The sequence below is a fragment of the Eretmochelys imbricata genome, chromosome 3 (assembly GCF_965152235.1).
Source record: "Eretmochelys imbricata isolate rEreImb1 chromosome 3, rEreImb1.hap1, whole genome shotgun sequence".
In the NCBI taxonomy this organism is placed as follows: Eukaryota; Metazoa; Chordata; order Testudines; family Cheloniidae; genus Eretmochelys; species Eretmochelys imbricata.
Window position 1 is genome coordinate 120,987,228 of NC_135574.1, and position 18,154 is coordinate 121,005,381.

Below are 18,154 nucleotides of genomic sequence, written 5' to 3' on the forward strand. Positions count from 1 at the left end.
ATCAATTTTGGTGGAACAGTTAATACAAACAAGTTCAAAGCACAACTGCCTGTACAATTTTTTGAGACAGACAAGGTGGGTGAGGTAATATCTTTTATTGGACCAACTTCTGTTGGTGGAAGAGACAAGCTTTCACACTACGCAGAGATTGTCTTTTCCACCAACAGAAGTTGGTCCAATAAAATATATTACCTCATCCACCTTCTCTTTCTCATAGCCTGAGACCGACATGGCTACAACAGTGCAATATACAGTTATTTGGCTAAGGGATAAAATCAAGTTTCTGTCAAGCTCCTTTTTTAAGTCATAGAAAAGCCCCCACAGCTTTAATTTGCAAAGATTTTTATTTGAAAGCAAGCCAGAATTTTTTATGTGATCCTGATTAGGTGATGAGTTGCACTTGCCCTGATTAAGTTATATTTAGCAAGGAAGTTAGTTGCTTACCCTGAGCTTCTCATAGCTGAGAGGAATTCCTGCCCACCTACTCCTGAGAAACTTTTCTCCCACAATACAATCAGTTCATAATTTGAGGATTGGGAATTTGAACCTTTGTATCTCATATCTTACCTCGGGATAGCAGTTTGATCTTCAGGCTATGCCTAATGGCCTGAATCTGTCCCTGCACTGTAGACTGGATCTGTGGGTTCTCTTTGGTGGGAAAATCTGAAGGAGGAATATCACGGCCTCCCGACTGGAGATGGGTGAATAACAGATTTTTTTGTTCACTTACAACTCCAAAAAACTGGGAGGAAAAATATAGTTTTGGGTCAAATCAAAACCAAAAGTAAAAAAGTTATTTTGGGTCAAACAAAACATTTGTATTTTGAACTTTTTTTTTTTTACATTTAACAAATTTTTAGTACAATCAACGGAAGTTTTGAAACAAAAAGCCCTCTAGAATAAATAAATCAAAATGTTTTATTTCAAACAGGCTGAAAGAAAATGTTTTGATTTATTTTGAAAACTGTTTTTGGTGTGTTTGTTTTTTAACCAAAACAACTTGACAAACTAGACATGAATTTGCAAAATGTTTCTGTGTTGCTGAATGTGCATTTTTCACTGAAGAAAGTTTCAATCAAAACATTTTACTCAGCTGTATTCCCTGTCCTACACCTTAGAACAGGGGTGGCCAACGTGTGGCTCTTCGGACGTTAATATGCGGCTCCTTGTACAGGCACCAACTCCAGGGCTGGAGCTACAGGCGCCAACTTTCCAATGTGCCGGGGGGTGCTCACTGCTCAACCCCTGGCTCTGCCACAGGCCCTGCCCCCATCCCACCCCTTCCCACCCCCTCCCCTGAGCCTGCAGTGCCCTCGCTCCTCCCCCCTCACCCCCTGGAGCCTCTGCATGCCACGAAACAGCTGATCAGGAGGCATGGGGAGGGACAGGGAGGCGCTGATCGGTGGGGCTGCCGGTGGGTGGGAGGCACTGGGAGTGGGTGTGGGGAGCTGATGAGGGGCTGCTGATGTATTACTGTGGCTCTTTGGCAATGTATATTGGTAAATTCTGGCTCCTTCTCAGGCTCAGTTTGGCCACCCCTGCCTTAGAGCATACACTATAGACCTTGAACAGGCCCAGGCACAATATGAAATCAGGCCCTCCTGTGGGCAAACTATGTGGAAGGGCAAAACTGGAAAAGATTGCTTCATCAAGGCTTTTTCAAAGCAGCCAAAGCAACTCATTTTTGCAAAATGAATGCAAAACTTTAAGATTAAGTGTATTGTATATCTGTATATAAAACAAAGAATAATGGTGTTTAATTCTTTTTTAATGGCAAAAGTGTGTGTGTGTGTGTGCTCTCTCTCTCCCCTTTCCCCCCCAATCTTCAGGCACAAACATTGCTGAAGAGATTTTGTCCGAACCAGACTACAGATTCACTCTCTCTCTGGCCCTGTGACAGTTCCACTATGGACAAATATTTAAATAGTCATGGGACCAGAGAGAGAAAGAATGGGAATGACTCTGCGGTCCCATGGTTAGGGCATCCATCTGGGAAGTGGGAAATCCTGGATCCAGTTCCCCTGTTCCAAACTCTTTCATTATTTAGCTACTGTGGAAAAGCTTCAACAGGAGAGACTGAGGGAGCCCTACATCAGACTATCCTATAGTGCAGTGGTTAAAAGACTCTCCTGAGGGGTGGGAGACTCCTATTCAAAATGTTTTCTTCCCCATGCTGGCAGAGGGAAGGGATTTGAAGGCAGGGTCTCCCACAACCCAGGCAAGTGCGTTAGCCACCAGGCTAAGAGTTATAAGGTGGGCAGCACCATCACCTCCTCCTCCTCTGGTGGTAGCCAGACTGTAAATGGGACCCAGTCTTGTAGGTGGCCTCTGAGCATGCCTACCAAATCAGGCATCTTATGCGACTTAGGCAAACGTATATCTTTCCTCTGTGTGTGAATCACTCTGGGGCTTATACGGGAGATAGATGACTGGATGACTAGAGTGAGGAAGCACTGTGCAGGCCCAGAGACAAAAACGTGGGTGGCAGGGAACATTTACCCTGAAAATATAGAGGCAGTCGGTATCTATGTGCCTACAGAGTTCAGTGGCAGTTCAGTGGAGCTTAAAACTGGGACTTTGGTGCCTAAACCTGAGGCTTTGGCACCTAAATCCGAGGTTTAGACCTTTAATACCTTTGTGGATCAGGGCCTCCATTCCAAATTAATTTTCCCATCTTACCCAATTGGATTTGTCAGGTATGGATGAGATTTCAAAGTAATGGGAAAATGTACCAACTTTGGACACTATTTCGCTATTCATTAACTGCTGGATCCAAAGCACAACTTGCCAAACTGCTGAATGTACTTTTTTTGTATCACTTGTATGCAGTTTGACTTATTCTGATCTGTAACCTACCTGTTTCATAATTATCTTATGCAATTGCTATGTTCTTTTGAGCATTGCTTTTATGAATTTGGGTCCCATCCTGGCCATTTTCTGATCAGAGTTAGTTAGGACATTGCAAGTTCGGTAGGAATGCTTTTATAAAATTCACCAACTTCTCACCATTACCACTGAGACCCTTGTTGTATCACGTCTTGACTGTTGTAACTTTCTCTGTTCTGGCTGTCAAACAATTTTGTTGCTTGCAGCTAGAAGAAAAATATTGCAGCAGGCTAGCTTACTGGGGTGAGCAGTCCTGTTGATTTACTGCCCTCTCTGGACTTTGCACTCCTAAAAATAACATTTAATACCACCAGAAGCTCATCTTAAATTGAATGTAGATTGTGCACCTGCAGTGATGCCTCAAATTAATAATTAATCAATTACAAATTATAGTAATGATCATGTTAGCATGGGTATAGCATCAGTGATGTGCTACCCTTAAATGTCCACATTAGTCATTCCCTCTTGGTCTGTAAAAAGATGTTGAAGACAACTTTGTGCTGCAGATGCTATGGTGTCTCAGGAATTATATGGATTTTTTTCCAAGGTTATCTACCCTGTTTGGCATAAAAGTATATAATCATAATTCTCCCTTATCTGATGGTAGACATAATAATTGCTTATTGATCAGGTCTTTTAAAGGACCCCAAACTGAAATACATTTTTTTTTTTCAAATTTAAACAGATCATTGTTAAAGGACCAGGTGGCCCGGCCAAGATGGTCGGGGAGGGGGGGTCCTATGACAAGGAGGAAGCACCTGAAGGAAGAGCTGTTGTACCTTGAACCCTTCATATTTTCAATCTTTAGCTGCTTGGGAGCATATGGTATGCCTTCCTCTCTGCCCACCCAATGATTCTATTGCTCAAGAGATTTGTCTGGCTTCCTCGTACAACTTGTATACTGAACCCAAAGAGACTGGGAACATTTCTTCCCCTTTCAAGAGCTAGAAACCCAAGAGTAGCTGAAGCTTTCTTGTATAGTGTGGTTCCTTCAGTTCCAGTGTTCCTCCAACCAGACCAGAATATGTGAGGAGCATTCCCCATTGTGATTGTCACAGTTTTACTGTCCAGCCTGGTCTATCCTGATTACTGATGAAATCAGGCTCCTGTGAGAGTCCATGCCAACCATCTTCATCATCTATGTAACTGGAGTGTTGTATTTTCCTGTATATTAGCTCCATGGCTTCCTTTGCATTATAAATGAGATTATGTTAGGAACAAGTGCATGGAAGGCAGTGGTAATGTTGCTGCTCTTACCCTGTGCCTCCACACAGAGCGTCCAAATACAGGTTACACATGCAGGTTAACCACCACCAAGTGCACATTACGCAATAGGCAGTACATGACCATCAGTAAACTTTTGTTGCATATGCTCTCTCATGTCCTATCTACTTGTCATCATGCTAGGGTATATTGTCACCCATCTTTTTAGCTCATTCATACTTCTCTGGGATTGCATTTGCCCCCCAAAATACAATACTTAAATATATAGGTAAAAATATAATCCCCAGCTCTCCTAGGATGCTAGATAAATTGAGTCATGTCAACTTTTTTGGTCTTCTCCTGGAGCTGGCAAATTTCAGTGTTGTATTGCGCCCTAATTGGCATGTCAGCAGTGTCAGATACCTCTTGTGCAGGCCTGTTGGCGGGGGCTCTGGCATCTCAGTGAGAGAGAGGGCACGGATCTGCTCAGGTGGTCGTCTGTCCATCTGTCTTTCTCTGCTCTCCCTTTCTCTCCCTTGCTCCTTCCTTTGTTCTGTCCCTTTTCCTTTCTTCATCTCGATCACTTTCCCCTCCTCTGAACTCCCTCTTGCTCACACACATCACCTGGCTTCCCAGTAATATCTCCATTCTTCTCGAGCAGAGGCATCACCCCCAAATATTCTGCTTGATGCTTGTTTGTATAGGATTAAAGAGGAATCCCTCATCTGTAACAGCATATCACTCCATATGTTACCCCCCCCCATTATGCTTCCACCATGTAAAATGATCATGGTAGAGATACCTAACAGATCAAAGGGTTGGTAATAATGGATTAAAATAACCAATAGGATTTTAACATAAATAGTAGAGAAGTGTTAAATACATTGATTTAACCTAATGTATGATTTTTTCCAATTATCTGGGCTCTGTGGACAACTGCTCTCCTATAAACCCAGCTGGAGCCTGTTGTTTCAAGGTCACTTGACATACTCACTTTCAATTGTAAAAAAAAAAAAAAAAGTGAGAGTTTGGAACAACAAGAGGCTGGGCTAAACAAATGTTAGGTTAGGGTTTTCCATATAAAATGAGATCTGAAAGTAATTAGACAACCAGCAAGAACTGCTACAAGAGCAGTTCACAAGGAGAAGTTTTTAATGTCTGTTTCCACCTCAGCCCTACATTTCATTTCCCCCACTTACCAGCGTTTGGCTAGAGAGAGAGGTACAGATATCTGGGCTACTTTAAACTAGGGATTGAAATCAGTCTCCCAGGAGCACCATCTGCCACTTGAATAGTTGACTGGGCATACCTCTATGTTTGTATCATCTGGAAATAATTTCCTGAACCATAGCAAATGTGGGCAGGCAGGGTCACTCAGAACATTAATGGGGAGAGAAACACCATTAATGTTGATGTTGTTGGGGATGAAAGGTAGAAAGTTTCCATCTATACACACTTAAATTTTTTGAAAATTCTAGCGTTGTGCACTTTGCCTGACCGCCCTGTGTAAACTTCCAGAAACATGCCATGATTATCTACTAATGCTTATGCCACCATTGATTCATAATCTTTTCTCTTGGTCTACCTCGGGGCACTATGGGCACATGAGTTACACGAATAGCTCCTGCAGCGTTTGAAAAGCCAAATTATTTAAATACCTGAATCTCTTCAACATTTGCGACCTCGATCATAAGTACCTGCAACGTAAGATGAACAGCTGTGCACACAGCCACAATAACAGCACCCACTGGAGACTTCAGTCCCAAACTGGTACCCACTCAGCTGACCAATAAATATTTGAGCAGGCAGCTTCGACAGGGCAACTGGCCACTCTTTTCCTCAACCTTGTAGTCTGGTCTTGCAACATCACCAGAGGCATAAAAAATTGTCATTTCTTATTTTGAAGTTATGCATTTACGATTGCTTGTCCCAGATCTTGACAACACCCTGGTCCTGCTAATCTGGGGTTGTAGTCCAGGATCAAAAGTGGCACTCCCCCTAGTGAACATCATCCTCAAATAGTACATGGAGAAAACTCCTCCTTAGGTAGTTGTGCATGACATTACAGCAACAACTGCTAACTATCTGGGCCTGGTCTACACTACAGAGATAAGTTGATGTAAGTTGCCTTACGTTGACCTAACTCTGTGAGCGTCTACACTAAAATGTTGCTCCTGCTGATAACTCACCCACTACATTGACTTAATAACTCCACCTCCATGAGAGGCATAGAGTCAATGTTGATGTAGTTAGGTTGACTCAGAGTAGACACTGCGTTGCTTACACCTACTGTTGCTGCCTTTCAGAAGCCATCCCACAATGTCCCATGTTGACAGTTAAATCGGTGCAAGTGCTTCTGGTGAGGATGCACACCACTGACACAAGAAGCATAGTGTGGACATACAAAAGCCATTTAATTACTGCGGTGGCTGTACATCGCTGTAACTTAGGTCGACATAATTTTGCAGTGTAGACATATGATTGGTCTGTGGCCATCAACAGACATTGCTAGAACACACTCAGCCATCTTGCCAAAGCTGCCCCCAGTGCCTCACAATTACTTTTCAAAAGATACAGCAAAAATATTCTCTGCTGAGCAAAGAGTGAGAACCAAAGCCCAGATCCTCAAAGGTATTTAGGCTTCTAACGTCCACTGATTTCAGAGTGGAATCAGATTTCACAGTAATTTCAGTGAATGTTAGGGGCCTAAATAGCTTTGTGGATCTTTGAGTATTTACTTTAGCCACTGTTTTGAGAAAAAGACATGGAAATTATACTAGTGCCTGGAAGCTTATTGGAGTGGCCCTTCAAATTAGGAGAATGTTACCTCTTTTTCCTTACAATTCCCTGTGCTCCCAGGAGGTCATTCTAAATCTCCCAGAGGCCACTACTTCAGGGAGTGTTTCAGGAACAGGGGGATTAGTACCCAAAAGCCAGTACAACTGCAATGATATAGTACAGTGCTGGAATGGACGCAGACAGAATTGCATCCTAAACTGTGTCTTTTTATTACAAATTTCATGATATTTGGTGTTTTTCTTTGGTGTTTTGTCTCAGCCCCAAGCATCAAGTGATTATATGAGAAGGTCAGCTTTCACTGAGGAGAAAAAAAAAAAGCCTAAAGCTTTTATGGTTGTGGAGAAAAGCTTGAAAATGTAAACCCTAAAAGCTGAAAAAAATAGTAGACAAAAGAAACCACCATTTAGTATTTTTGTTTAAATCTCATGATTTTTAAGCCAATCTCCTCCCTTTTGGGGGCCTGACTTTTGATTATTAATACTGGAGTTGCCAATATGGCATGTGTGGGCCTATGTTACACTTAAATATAATCACGCCAGTGTTATATTTAACTGTATATAACTGTAGCATAGATGGAACAGGATTGCGTCCCTGGTAGCAAGGCTGAAGTGCTGTCTGCAATCCAAATAGGTCCAGTCCACGCTACAGCTTTTAAGGATGGCGTCAGCAATCAGGAGGCTCCCTAAGTCAGTTTTATCTGTGGTGCAGACTGGCCCTGCCCTAGGAGGCCATGAACTGGGCACCCCCTAGGGCAACTCAGCCTCCCTTTGGAAAAACAAGGGAGAAGGTCACGTGGCCTGTCCAATGGCAACACTCCTCCCCCGTGTCTGTCATGTGATGCGCCTGCTTCCCGAGGCTAGCGCCTCCCTGCCGAAGGTGGTCGGGAGGGAGAGAAACTGGAAGATCAGTCTCAGAGCCGGGCGGGCCAGCCGCGGGGGCGCGAGGCGGCGGGAGCGGGGCTGGTGCGCGCTGGGAGTCCGGCTGTCGCCAGCATGAGCGCGCAAGGCTCGGAAGCGGTGGTGCTTGTTTCCGCTGCAAGAACCCCCGTTGGTAAGCGGCTCCATGGTGCGGCGCAGCCATCCCTTCCCGCTGCGCCCTGCAGCGGCCGGTGGCGGGGGAGATGGGGCGTTGAGCCAGTGGCTGCGGATGGCAGCGGGGCCCCCGCGTGCTCTTGCACGCGTGTGTGATTGCGCGGAGGGGCTCCTCTTTCTGCACTGTTTGGGTGGGTGGATGCGTGCTGTGCGGCTTTGTTGCCCCCTCCCACCAGCCAGGTTGGGTGTGTTTCTGGGGCACTCCAGGCACGTGCTGCCCGTAGGTTACAGGGTGCTTGGGGAGCCTTCGACACGGAGGGTGCTATAGGCGCGCAATATCCTTTGCTACTCTTATTTCTGTGAATGGGGCTGGGGGAGAAGGCTGCTGATGCAGCTGCTGATTGGCTCGCTCTACCTTTTTTGCCGCCCCAAGCAGCGGGGGGGAGGGGGGGTGAGCGACCGCCGAAGAAGAAAAAATGAAAAAGCTGCCGCCGAGGAAGGGAAAACGAAAAACAAAATAAAAAAAACCCGGAGTGCCGCCCCGGCACCAGCTTCCCTAGCGCCGGCCCTGCTTGCAGCGGCGTCGGGCCATCACTGTGGGCGCAGGGAGACTCCACCCAGGCCCTGCGCTTGCCTCGCACTGATTGGGCAGAAGCGATAGAGCCACTCTGTGAGGCGGTTTGGCGATTGCTTAGCCGGCCTCCTCGAGGGTTGCTCTTGCTCCGATTGGGTTGCGCACGGTAGAACCATAAGCTGCGGCCCGAGGCGCCGTAACGCCTCTCATTCAGCAGCTTCAGGGAGTCCAAAGAGGAGGAGCTGGTGTGTTCATTCAGGTTCCTTTTGTTTAGTGTGTGGTTTGTATTAAAGAGAAAGGTTTCAGAGTAACAGCCGTGTTAGTCTGTATTCGCAAAAAGAAAAGGAGGACTTGTGGCACCTTAGTTTTGGTTAGTCTCTAAGGTGCCACAAGTACTCCTTTTCTTTTTATTAAAGAGAAAGCAAACAATCCCTCTTCGTTCGGCCTGAGGCCAGCACTTTCTGTAGGGGGAAGGCCTGTAAGGTAAACATGATGCAAAGCTTCAAGGATGTGGGTAGCATGCATATAAATACTGGCTGGTGTGTTGAGAGGTATAAACGAAAACACTTACAGAGAAGAACAAGGGCTTTCTCATTTCAATGAAATGCCTCCTGTGAAGGAGGCAGTGTCAGGGGCACATGTGGGTGGGGATAGGTGACTTGACCTTTATCCTCTTGGTAAGATCTGTTTTCTTGGAGTGTTTTATTATGCTTGTTCTAGGCTAATCTTAGAATGTTAGGTTACCCATAGCCATTTGTTTAAGGTATTGGTAAACTGGGATAAAGTGTGTCCAGTCTGTCTAGAATATCCTTGACCACTACTTCATAAATATTTATGATGATTTTATCTTGTGTTCTCTCTGACTCCTGCACCATTATATTGTTAATAAGTAGTTTTTTGAGGGAACATTCTTTCCCCTCCACGGTACTGATGGGAGAGGTGATACAAGTGTGGCTAATGAATTCAAAACTAATCTATATTGGACAGAATAATAAAAAAACATAAAAATGTGTATACCAGCCACTTCTCCTTCCTGTCCTGGGTGGATTAAAGATTTTTTCCAAATAGAATGTAAACTGTAAAAGTCTAATGATTCCTTCCCTCCCTCCCCCCCCCATCTCCTTTTTTTTGAGAGAGAATATTATAAACAAAGTAGACTGCGATCCCTAAATAGAACTAGTTGGGGTATATGTGTAGGGGATTCTAAGGACACAGTGTAGCAGCCATGTTAGTCTGTATCTGCAAAAAGAAAAGGAGTACTTGTGGCACCTTAGAGGCTAACAAATAGTACTCCTTTTCCTTTTGCAGTAAGGAATGGTAACCTGGTAGAGTATTTTATGGTTTGCTGATATTTAGGTCATATAATTACATTTTAAGCTGCCTACAAAATTTGTGGCTGGATCACATGGTGATCCCAGGACACTCCCTCCCCGTCCCCCCCAGTCTAGAAATTGTATTCCCTCCTTCCCCCCACCCCGAAGCATAGTATTCATTTGAAATGATACCTTTTCCCCACAACTTCAGCTCCCCCTCAAAGAATTAACCGAAAGAAAGGCATGATAGACTTTGACACACCACAGCACTATAGTACTTCTAAATAACACTAGGCAGAACTAAACATGGGTTTAGAAAGGCCCTTTTTCAGGTAAATAATTCAGATATTCTGCTGATGTATGGTGTCTTAAAATGTAGAGTAGACTAGATCAGATAATGGTACTAGTTGTTGAATATCACCCTTGAGTTCCTTCTGTTCTTTGTTGTGCTGCTCTGATCATTGTAAACCAGATGTTTTATTTCCTGTGTTCTTTTCCTCCTTCATTGACTGAAGTGAGAAGGAGCAAAAATGAATCCTAAAGGCAAAAACTAATTCATTCTCTCTCTCAAGTCGAGAAGTGAAATCTTGGGCAATATTTTCCTCAGAATCTTTTTTGGAGTCATGAAGTATGATGACACTGACATAAAAATCTAATTGTTTGGTTTTTTATGTAGGTTCCTTTAATGGTGCCTTGTCCACAATGCATGCCCATGAGCTGGGCTCTATTGTCATTAAAGAAGTATTGAAGAGGGCAAATGTCAATCCGGAAGAAGTGTCTGAGGTTATATTTGGACAAGTCTTGACAGCAGGTATTTTTTAAAGTCCTTCCTCAAACACTTGTACGAAAAGGAATTGGAAATAAGAGTTTTTTCCTTTAGTTTTACGATGAGAGACTATGATCGTATAGCAGAGAACAAATCCCATCAAATATCAAGTCCCTATTTTACTGTCTATTGAAATGTTGAAATTTTAAAATTTCATTTTAAGAATATTAACATTGTTGGTATTTAAGGACTGAAGAAAGCAGATCCTGACTTAAACCCCAACCTTCATTCTGGACACTGCATAAAGCCATAGATATCTAACTTATTTTCTTTTAATCCAAAGAGGAACTAACAAAGTGGGTACGTAACACTAACCACAGACTGATCTTTCACTGTTGTAACCAGCCTCCTCTCATGTCTCCCTTGTCTCTCCTTAATCATTGCTTGACATGTTAAGTCTGACTTTAACTGGAAAGTCCTCAGGGCAAAGAGCTGTATTGTATCTATCTGTAATGCAGTATATACACTTGTGAAGCTGTGGAAATAATCCTTGTGTTAAGACCCCATAAAGAGAAACCTCAGTTTATTTTGATCTGATGGAAATGCAGCTGTTAAAGAAGACGACCACTTTAATGGCTTCTTAACTAGAACATTACATGGCTTTGGGTTATTTGAAATATAAATACTAATGCACATGCCTTTATCGGTATATTTTAAACTAGAGCTCAATTCTTTGCCTCCTATATTATGTAATTAAATGAAGGGTGTGCCCACTCTTTTTACTAGTGGCTTCTATACAAAAGAGCAGGCACTGCTTTGGCCTGGAGACATGGAGTTGAAGAATGTTTTCTGTAATATGCAATACTTCAGTTCTGTCAGAGGTTACAGAATGAAAGCTTTTATGACTCTTGCTATATGCTTGAGCTTTATCCATTTCCTAAGGGGTATAGGGTAATATTTGGTCATTCTTAACTGTTGTGTAGAATATCCAAGAAGTTTGATCTAGTAATAAATAAAATGACTAATGTCCGTTTAGTTTCAGAAAAGTACTAGTTTAGTCAAGTCACATTTGCTTGAAATTTGTAACCAATGGAAAGCAGGATTGTAAAGATGAATTTACAGCAAATTGGGGAAATATCTATTTTTGCAAATCTTTTACTGGTCTTTACTACAAATAGCAAATAAAACGGTCATATCCAAAGATTAATACAGTGATATTATGTACAAATATGGGAAACACAATACAAATATGGGAAAGGTCCTGTCTGTTATAAACGGCAACTGGTTCCCCTGACTCTTGTGCCTGTAGTGCAGGTAAAGCCCTCTGACAAAGACCGCAGCAGCACACTGTAGAATAGAGTTGGTTTTCTATCTGCTCTGCTGTGAGTTCTTCAAAGGGAATCACAACACCAGGGCATGGGAGGAGATTGCAACAAATCCCTAAAGCATGTTGTGATGGATGTGCTATCACTCAAATTAAGCTGTGTGTGAGGGTTCTTTTAAAAAAAAAAAAAAACCACCACCCACACCACGCACAAACCTTAGCTGAGAAATTACTTTAGGCAACTACAGAATCCCACTTGGAAGGGTGCTCTTCATTTCTAACCAGGAAAGTCATGTGAGCAAGACACTCTGGTGTCAGAAAGCAGGAGAACTCCCATGAGTTATTCCATTTGCAAAAAAATGCCCTTGTAATTTTTTTCCTCTCACCCAGTAGAAGCTTAATTAGATAACCCCTCTTAACTGCCATTCATCACTGGGAATGAACTCTAAAATGTGGGGTAAATCTGGCTGTCACTTCATGAGTAGCAGAATGTATATGTTAGACCTATCTCCATATTAAACAGAGGTAAGTAAGCTATCTCAGAGCTGGAAGGGACCTTGAAAGGTCATAGAGTCCAGTCTCCTGCCTTCACAGCAGGACCCAGTACTGTCCCTTATTTTTGCCCCAGATCCCTAAATGGCCCCCTCAAGGATTGAGCTCACAACCCTGGGTTTAGCAGGCCAATGCTCAAAATACTGAGCTATCCCTCCCCCACTCTGCACTTGTTCAGATCTGTAATTCTTGCAGGTGCTGGTCAGAATCCTGTACGACAGGCCAGTGTTGGTGCAGGAATCCCATATGCTGTACCATCTTGGGGCTGTCAGATGATATGTGGCTCAGGCCTGAAAGCAATATGTTTGGGGGCTCAGTCCATATTGACAGGAGATTCCAGCATTGTGGTGGCAGGAGGCATGGAAAGCATGAGCAAGGTGAGGCTATAGTCCCTTTTGGCAATAACAAAGGGTTACTCGTGACTTCAGGTTTACTATTGGATTTTAAAACTTGAATCATCTGGTAGGAAAATGTTTTGGACTGTTCCTTTGTTTTTTGGGCACCTGGAACTCTTAATGAGCTCAGCTGGAGTTGCAAGTGAGTAACTGTGTGGAATTGGTCTATGTATTTGTTGTCCTTTTTTTGTTTGAGATTTTTGTTTTTCCATTGCAGCCTAAACTTAGTTTAAAAAGTTACTACTTTTGAAGACTTCTCTTTTATAGATCTGTTGCGTTTGTCCTCTTCCACTAACCAATACCTCTTTAGTGGTTGAGGCAGAGTTGTCTTTAAATTCTTCTTTTGAAATTTCAAAACTGTCATGGATTTCTTCACCTTCATTAGTATCCAACTTTCCATTTGAGCAACCTTTTTCTCCTCTAGTGAGACTATTTCTAGATGAAATATATAATGGATATAAAATGAAAGTCAGGATATAGTTGTAGTGGTCCCTAACTTGGATTAACCCTTTACTGAAATTCACAATGTGATTTAGGAATTTTAGTATTATAGATCTGACCGTGTTATGAGACTGCATGGGACATGAAAATATTGTGTACGCTATTGATGTATCTATTGAGTGTTCCTGCTTAAAATCTAGCAAGAGGAAATTCAAAGGGAGATTCACTTAAGGCCCAATCCAAAGCCCATTGTAATCAATGGGAATCTTTTCACTGATTTTGTTGGGCTGTAGATCAGATCCTTAGGGCCCAGTCCTGCAACTCTTACTCACCTGAGTAATATGACTTAAATGGGACCATCTGGAATCTTAGTGAGTAGAAATTAAACTAGTGCTGATATGAACCCTGATTGATCAGAATGAATCCTTCTGAACTGAAACTAGACTTCTTGACAACCTTTTTTCTTTTTTAACTTTGCTATTTAGGATGGTAGATACTGACAAATAGTTTTTGGTGGTGGGGATGTATTTGGAGTGATTATAAGAAAACAGATTAAGAACTTTGTAAATTCTGATGAAATTGCTTATTTCTCCATGTCCGTGCTCTGGGGATGAATTTAGAGTGTCTTAAATTTCTAAATGTTTTTAGTTGGCAATAGTTATAAATGCAACATCTGGCTTAATAGAGAGGGAATGGAAACCTTGGAGACAAGACTGATTACATTGTTTTAATTCAAGCCTATTAATTTCCCTCCATCACCCTGACAGTGAGTGGTTTACTCCCAGCAAGACAGGCAAAGGCAGTATTGCTGCTTGCTCTGCAGGAGGCCCAGGTGCAGGAGTAATCTGAAGACTACTTTTCCTCATATGTGAGCTGTCTGTTCTCCAAGGGTAGGTGTTGGCTGGGCCACCCAGTGCCTTCTGCTGACTCACTTTCAGATTGAAAACCTTGGAATGAGAGAGTTCACTTGATGGTTGGAAATAACCCAAAACTAATGGGTGGCCCCTTGTCTGCTGGTTATTCTGCAGGCCTTTTATTCATTAAGCTGGAGAGGATTCCTTTTGGCCATCAGATCAAAGTCAGACTTTTTGATGAAGGGATTGGATGGGAGATGGGACTTTGCTGGGAAGAACTAACCGTACCATTGAGACTTTTCTCTCAAAATATCTTATCTACAGGCTCCTCACTTAGTTCATATGCGAGCTGGAGTGAAAATGGGGGAGGCCTCATTGCAGGACAGTATTATCTGTGATGGTCTTACAGATGCATTTTGCCAGTATCACATGGGTATAACAGGTAAGTAGTAGCAGTTAGACTCAGACTTTAAGGTCAGAAGGGATCATCATGATTAGATAATGTGCCCTTCTGCACATTACAGGCCACAGAACCTCATGCAGCCACTCCAGTAACTCAGCCAGAGGTTATGGGCTTACTACAGAAGTCTTTAAATCTTGATTTAAAGATTTAAAGTTACAGAGAATCCACCATTTACTCTAGTTCTGAAAAGTTAATTATAAATTAGCAAGGGGGTGGGAGTGCAGTATAAACAGATTCTGGAAACTTTAAAGTGCGATTCAAATATACATCAAGGCAATAGAAGTTAAGAAATTGACTATATCTACAAGTTCACATTGATTTTCCCTTTTGCGTGTTACCATATTACAAAATTGACTTGGAAAGGATACTATCTGAGCTAACAGTCAGTTGGGGGGGAAGAGGGGGGAATTTTTTTTTGGTCTGCCTTATCTATTTCTGTATTCAGCATTTTGTCCCATAATACTGTACATCAGATAGTGATATATCTGTTGCAAAGAATTATCTGAAATTAATCTCTGCGAATTCAAATTTTAAATTGCTTTTCCCCAAACTTTTAAGTGCAAGGACAGAATACTGGAGAACATGTATGAATGTGTAGGAAACAGTTCTGCCCTGGAAGGGGTAATGAGTCTTCAACCTCTGATTTTATGAGGTTAGTGTATCTACAGTACAGTCTTTCCAATATACAATTGCTGCAGAGATATTTGAACACAACTGTCCAGAGCAATAATGAACACTTGATTTTGCTTGCTCAAAAAACTTTCTTTAAAGCAACTCTGGATGGAGATCAAATATGGAAATGTTCAGCCCCAAAAAGTGAATGTAGCAGAAAGTCATGAGAGAGTGAAAACAGGAGCTCAGAACGAACACTGTTCTGTAAGCTTAACCTACAGGCTACTACCAGCAAACATTGTCTGATTGGCATGCTGGAATTTTAACTTAAGACCTAGCAAACTTGCGGTTAAGAGTAAATGATTGAATTTTTTCTTCAAACTGGTATTTTTGCTTTGTTTCAGCTGAAAATGTGGCAAAGCAATGGCAAGTTAGCAGAAGGGAACAAGACCAACTTGCTGTACAGTCACAGAAAAAGGCAGAGGGTGCACAGAAAGCTGGCTACTTTGATAAAGAGATTGTTTCTGTCCTTGTGCCTTCTAGGAAAGGTAGGTGTGTGTATGTAATTATTTATAATGGATAGTCAGTACCAGATATTCCAATGCCAGCTTTTATTTATTTATTTAATGAATGGTGTCTTTGTGGAAAAGCCTATTTTACAGGCAGGAGGGCTCCTCTTTTCAATCTTTAACAATGGGCAAGGCTTCCCCCATTTTTTTTTTCCTAAAAAGAGAGAGAAGGTGGAAGAACACTGATGTTGGTTCAGAATTTCCAAATGTAACTCAGCAAGTATATGAAATATAGTTATGTTACTGATCCTACCACCCCTTCTTTGTAGGTGGGCCCAACTTCAATGGTGCTCCTGCCCACATGGAGCCAGCTGTAGAGTCAGGTCCTGAGTTACATTAGATCCATATTATGCTAAGTTTAAAACATGTTCAAGCTCACCATGATATTTGGTGCATAAACCTCCCTCACTGGTGAAAGACATAGTGAAAATAACCTAGAGAGTCATTCTGTTATACTCAGTAGCTTATGGATTTTTTCAAAGCCTGCCAGCTACTTAATCTTGTCTGTCAGTTTTGTTTTTTGTTTTTTTTTAAATTTAAAGTCTTGGGGTGCCTTTCTTTGTATAGGTAGGCCCTTTGATAGTTGAGTGATTCCAGGATCCACTTTTGGGTGGGGAGTGGAGAGAGTTCCACATCTTTTGTGCTAAACTCACTCCCTAGATTCATTAGTCTGTTGCAGAACTCCAATAGCTTTTCTTTGCTCTTAATGGACTTGGTCAAATAGCTTTGGAGTTAGCTTAATGGCATCATATGTGATCTTTTACTGACCATGTAGTTAACAGAGGAAGAAAAAACCCAAGCTGAACCATGGAAGGCTTCTGGATAATATTGTGACTTGACTCTCTCAAATAAGAGCCCGATAAGTATCCATTCCCAAAAGAGCCTTCCTAGCAGAGGAATGGTTGGGGAATAGCAGATAGGAGAATTGCTTTTGAACAGGCAGGCAAATTTAGCCATTGGGGCTTGTTTCCAAAAGCTCAGATGTAAAGTAGCCATACATACTGCTACCAGCACCTGGAAGGAGATAGGCCTCTAAAGGAATAGGAGATTAGGGGCTAACTTGAAGTTCTTGTGTATTATTGTTATAACCCTGACAGCTATGAACTGGAAAAATTAAACACATCCCTTCCTTCCCTCCCCAGTTACGTGTAATATATTCCTGAGTGGTCACTACTTAGAAGTTACTCTCTGTAGTCTTTATTCTAGAGGCTATTTTTCTCCATTTAGAACCCTTTTACAAGTGCAAAATTGCACAGAATTTATCTCAAGTTCATGTGTGACCATTTTGCAGGTCTTGTAGAAGTTAAAACAGATGAGCATCCTCGCCATGGAAGCACCTTGGAAACAGTAGCAAAGTTAAAGCCTTGCTTTCTGACCGATGGAACTGGGACAGTAACTGCGGCTAATGCCTCAGGTTTGTAGATGGGTAAAACAAAATGCCACAGACCAGCAATTGCAAGCAGCTCAGGATTTTGTTTGCAACATCTACAGTGTGTACTATTGTACAAGGAAATACAGCATTGAGTTCAAGTGCACATGTGAGAACTTGCATATGCGTGTGTGCTTTTTCCCCTAAATATTGCTTTTGTGAGATGTTGTGCAGCAGAGACTTGATTTTTGCATCAATGCCAGAATTCAACCTGCAACAGCCTGTCATGACATGAAGTCAGAGGTGCTTTTATTACTGACACATCTCAGCAGGGTCCACATTCCCTAGTCCCCCATCCTTCTATTTCTTAGTCTAACTGTATTTAGATAATTCCTGTATTCCTCCCTTTTTCATTTCCTTACCTTGTGTGATGTGGTTTGGACTCACCAATGCAGTGCCTCCAGTTGGTAACTCTGGGAATTAGCTCAGTCCATGTGGAGCGCCCTCCACTGGTGGTGTCCTATCCATCTCTCACCCTCTGTTAGCATCCGGACCACGTTGCTCCCTTCTCACAGCATCCTCCTCAGGACACTGCCCTCCAGCAGTGCCCTCTAGTCCAAGTGTTTTCTCTTCACCCCAGCCACATCCCCAAAGTCTAACCCCTTCTGTCGGGTCAAGCGCAGTCCACTATTGCCACTTCTAACGGCCAGGTGTAGTACAAGAAGGGGAACCCAGGACCGCCCTCTACTCTGGGTCCCAGCCCAAGGACCCTCTGGCAGCAGCCTCCCTGCCATCCTTCACTCCTCTTGTCCACCTCTCCTCCCTGGGCCACTTCCCCTTCAGCCCCCCCGGTGCTGGTCTCCTTCACTCAGGAGACAGATCTTCTCCCTTAAAGGTCTGGGAGAGACTGCCTGCCTCTTGCCTGGGCAGCCTCTATATAGGGCCTAGCCTGGCCCTGATTGGTTCTCTAACAGGCCCTCCCTGATTGGCTGTCCATCTGCGC

The 18,154-nt window shown here is 42.7% G+C and overlaps 1 protein-coding gene across 3 annotated transcripts in view; it reads left to right on the forward strand.

Moving 5' to 3' along the window:
* The window catches only part of ACAT2 (acetyl-CoA acetyltransferase 2), a 30,385-nt gene that overhangs the window by 5,259 nt on the left and 6,972 nt on the right, over positions 1–18,154 (forward strand). For 2 of the 3 annotated variants that reach the window (XM_077813291.1, XM_077813292.1), the window contains exons 3-7: positions 10,483–10,617; positions 12,644–12,825; positions 14,463–14,580; positions 15,618–15,761; positions 17,074–17,196. In XM_077813291.1, coding sequence (XP_077669417.1) covers positions 10,509–10,617; positions 12,644–12,825; positions 14,463–14,580; positions 15,618–15,761; positions 17,074–17,196 — 676 coding nt within the window. In that variant the 5' untranslated portion in view covers positions 10,483–10,508. Of the gene's footprint in view, positions 1–7,763; positions 7,939–10,482; positions 10,618–12,643; positions 12,826–14,462; positions 14,581–15,617; positions 15,762–17,073; positions 17,197–18,154 lie in introns of those variants that run through there. The other variant, XM_077813290.1, reaches the window with a different exon arrangement.